Raw genomic sequence first — 3752 nt, 5'->3', positions numbered from 1 at the left:
ATTAAAAATTATTTTCATTGTTACCTTATTGGATCTACTGGAAAACTGAAAAATGGGTTTTCTGCCGACACCTTACTAGTACAATTTCTGTAAGAACAAATTCCAGAGGAAGTTGATGGCAATATCTATAAAATACATAATATAAGCAAGACAAACTTTTAAAAAAGTAGAATATACAAATACAATTAATACAGCGTTTACCCATCTTATCAACAACTTTTGCTGCTTCATGCAAAAAAAGTATAAACCAGTTAATTTCAAATTAAGATTTATCTGATTTGGAATTGACAAACAAATATTCATACAAAAATTAATATAAGCTTATTAATATGAAGAAAATCCTCAAACAAAATTATGAGTAGTTTGGGTACCTAAGAGACGAGATATTAATAAAATAATTTTTCACGATTTAGTACGAAGTCTTATGAGAATGCAGATTTTTTTGGTCTTTCCACTTAGAATGTGCAACAATTGACAAACAGTTTCCACAGCAACTTGTATAAATAGGAAACCGATATCTAAGGAACCATATGATAGCTTGTAGAAATCGATTAGGTACTTGTAAGATACATAATTTATAATAATTCTCCTTCAAACTGCTGTCGTTGACTAACTTATCCTCCATATGTGTGATAGCGCGGTCTCGACGTAGCGTCGTTTGAAATTTGCAGGTATCCAAGCAAACAGAATGATCGAACGCGAGCGAGTAAACGCCGAGATGAGCGAGCCAGCCAAGTGCAACATTGAAAAATCTAAAGGCTTACTACTTTAGTCACTAGCGAATCTACAGAAACTCTCGTTAGACTTTAGATGTACCTCCGTACCTGATAAACCTCCTTAATATGACAGATTATATACTTTTTGAACTTTGTGCATTAAAACTGCATTAAAGTTCAGTTATAACGGCAAGTAAAATAAAAATTAGAAACCTATGCTTAAGAACAAACTGTAGGAAATACATTTTTTTAAATAAAACTCTTTGTACCTTTTTATGTTATCACAAAAAAAGTATTGCTTTAACATCATAAGAATATTTCTTGAAATTTCATCTATACCATTTTTCCAAAAATTTCATTCACGGATATAATTTTACTAAAATGTAAGTGTATACAACCCTATCATTAGACGAGCATACACAGACGGATAAATTGGTCAATTTAATCAGTAAAAATATGACTCGACAATCAAGCCCGTTACATATCAAATCTATCACGATGACACTTTATGGATGCTTAAGATGAACCAATTTAATCGGTATAGATTTGACTCACATATCAGACTCATCAAATCTGTCATGGCAATTAGGGCACATATTTGATCCCCTGACTTGATACTCCGGTTGATACATTTGTTAAAATTTGAATGTTAATATCAAACCCACCATTTATTTAATTTGCTTTGCGACTTTTTAAGAAAACTAAAAGTTTTTTTTTGGGTTTGCTGCCCGACATGAAAATGAATATTTTTGTTTCCAATATACCAAATCTGCCAATTGGACTCACAGAATTGTGTCTACTATAACTCTACCTCAAGGAGGTTATCGCTTACAATAAACCTGAATGATGAGATTGGTGGCCCGGCTCATCACATACACGTTCAACAAGTCCAGTAGAACCTTGATAATCTGAATGGAATAACCTACTAAATCGAACGACCTAAAACCTGAATCTGACTGTCATAGATGAAAAAAATTTGAAAGAAGTCACATGTCATGCAAATCATGAACAACATATGTATGTACTACATGTAATTTCATACCCTTCTACTTGATTCCTGTTCAGGCTGTTGTAATATTCAATTAAAGTTCTTATTAAATTATTGGAGCCTGAGTTTGTTGCGTGTTCATGTGAGCATTATTAGTTAATCCACACTTTTTGATGGTCAGAACTATCTTCAGTCTCAATTAATTTGGATTATAAAGATGCTGCTGTATAATGTTTTTTAGTTAGGCAAACCTATTTTCATGAAAATAATCCTTGATTTATCCTTTCAGTGCGATTTGTCATTAATTTTGACAAGGAACTGGAAGGTGAAAAATTCCTTGACTGTATNTTTCTCTGAAGGTGTTTATGGGTGGGAAAAGATTTCACAGTGTCTTGAAACAGTGAGCCTGAGAGATGGCGGGAGATTTTTTGACAAAGGCATCAAAAAGCTCACCCCTCGGCTCACAAAGTGTATTAAGGTTCAAAAAATTGTGTTTGATGTACCTTTCTGAAAACGTAAATTTTTCATCGCGACACAAAGGTCAGGATTGGGTATGCATCTCAGATTAATAAAAAGTTGTATACGCTATAAAAATTTTGTTTGAAATAACATAAAAATACGTACCTTTCTACCTTGATCATTTATAAAAAATGCTTCTGCTACTGTAGAATCTGAGGGGTCCGAAAATGCTATTGATCCTGGAATAGTAAATCATTAAATCAAATACATTATACACAAATAAAGTAAAACCAATATATTATATAAATAATTTTATACTTAAGAAAGCTGCTGATGCTATTTATTATTTCTTTAAAAGTATAATTAATTTCATTGTATAAAAAAAATATACACAAGAAGCCTCATGCACTTACTTCTAATAAAGTCAACAATAAATCCTTCAGGAGGTTTGGGGACAGCATCGGATTTTAGTATTCCTGTACACTCAAAACAGTCTTGTTCAAAGTGGTCTTCACAAACACCCAACTTTCCAGAAGCCATTGTTTTCACAGTCTCTTCTGGTGTAGAGATAAGCCCTCCTCTATGACAAGCTGTAAGCCAAGCTATACACCTAGATAATTTACAAAGTAATGAAATATAATCAAAATTATATTGTACTGGGTATATTTAAATAAAAGACCCTCAACTGTTACAGTCAAATTGAAGCCTAAAAGTTTAAGTTAATTTGTGAAACCAATGAACAAATTATCTTCAAATTAGGCATGACTTATAATAGTACGAGTCCTAACAACTAAAGGTTGCGAAGGGACCTTATTTATCACAAATTAGATGCAAATTTTTTAAATAAAGTTTTTCAAATTCACTTCAACTTTACACAATAATAATTGTCACAAATTCAGTGTTAAGAATACTGATTGACTCGTCTTTATTAACAACAACAGTTGTACTCCAATGAAAATTAAACAAAAATTACATATAATACGTTCGGACAAAAGAGTTTGCTTATGGCTTGTTTGGTTTAGAGTTCTGATGAAAATCAGTATATGTTGGAGACTAACTTACTGCCCACGGTATCAGAAGAATTTGGCGACAGAAATTTTATTTTACAATGGGACAGTATCCTCTGCCATATGTCCAAACTTACAAAAAATAGTTTTGGATATAATAATAATAGTCTTGAATTGACCGTCAAGAAATCCTGACCTAAATGTCATTGAAACATTATGACAGCATATGAAAACGTTCTTGCGAACAATCGCAACGGGCAACTCCTGATCTCAAAAGATAAATCCAGGAGATTTGTGAGTTTTTTAGTCTAGAATTTTATAGATACTTAGTCAATTCATAATAAATTCTCAATATTAGTTCCACCTAATAATTTATTGAAAAATACAAAAGTTACAGCAAAAAAAACATTTTTAATTCTCAACTTCAAGAGCTAATAACTCTACAGGGTGAGCCCGGAGGCAAAAATTTTATATGAACTTGTGACGTTATTTTCTCATTATCTATTGCCCACCATTTCCGGGACACCCTGTATATAAGTGCAAAATATTACAAATAAATTTTCTTAATCTATCTATTTAAGG

The 3752-nt window shown here is 31.9% G+C and overlaps 1 protein-coding gene across 1 annotated transcript; it reads right to left on the bottom strand.

Annotated features, from left to right (window-relative positions):
• Positions 1-24: 24 nt before the first annotated feature.
• LOC111693028 lies at positions 25-2770 on the bottom strand (the record flags this gene model as incomplete). Its single annotated transcript, XM_023457166.1, has 3 exons — positions 2577-2770; positions 2329-2402; positions 25-125 (listed from the first exon to the last, which is right to left on the bottom strand). Coding segments are annotated over exons 1-3 (302 nt in total), but the record flags the coding sequence as incomplete, so codon positions are not given.
• Between the last annotated feature and the right edge of the window lie 982 nt (positions 2771-3752).

This window comes from Anoplophora glabripennis, unplaced genomic scaffold (assembly GCF_000390285.2).
Source record: "Anoplophora glabripennis isolate ALB-LARVAE unplaced genomic scaffold, Agla_2.0 scaffold6706, whole genome shotgun sequence".
Lineage (NCBI taxonomy): Eukaryota > Metazoa > Arthropoda > Insecta > Coleoptera > Cerambycidae > Anoplophora > Anoplophora glabripennis.
This window is presented reverse-complemented; position numbering and strand designations above follow the sequence as displayed.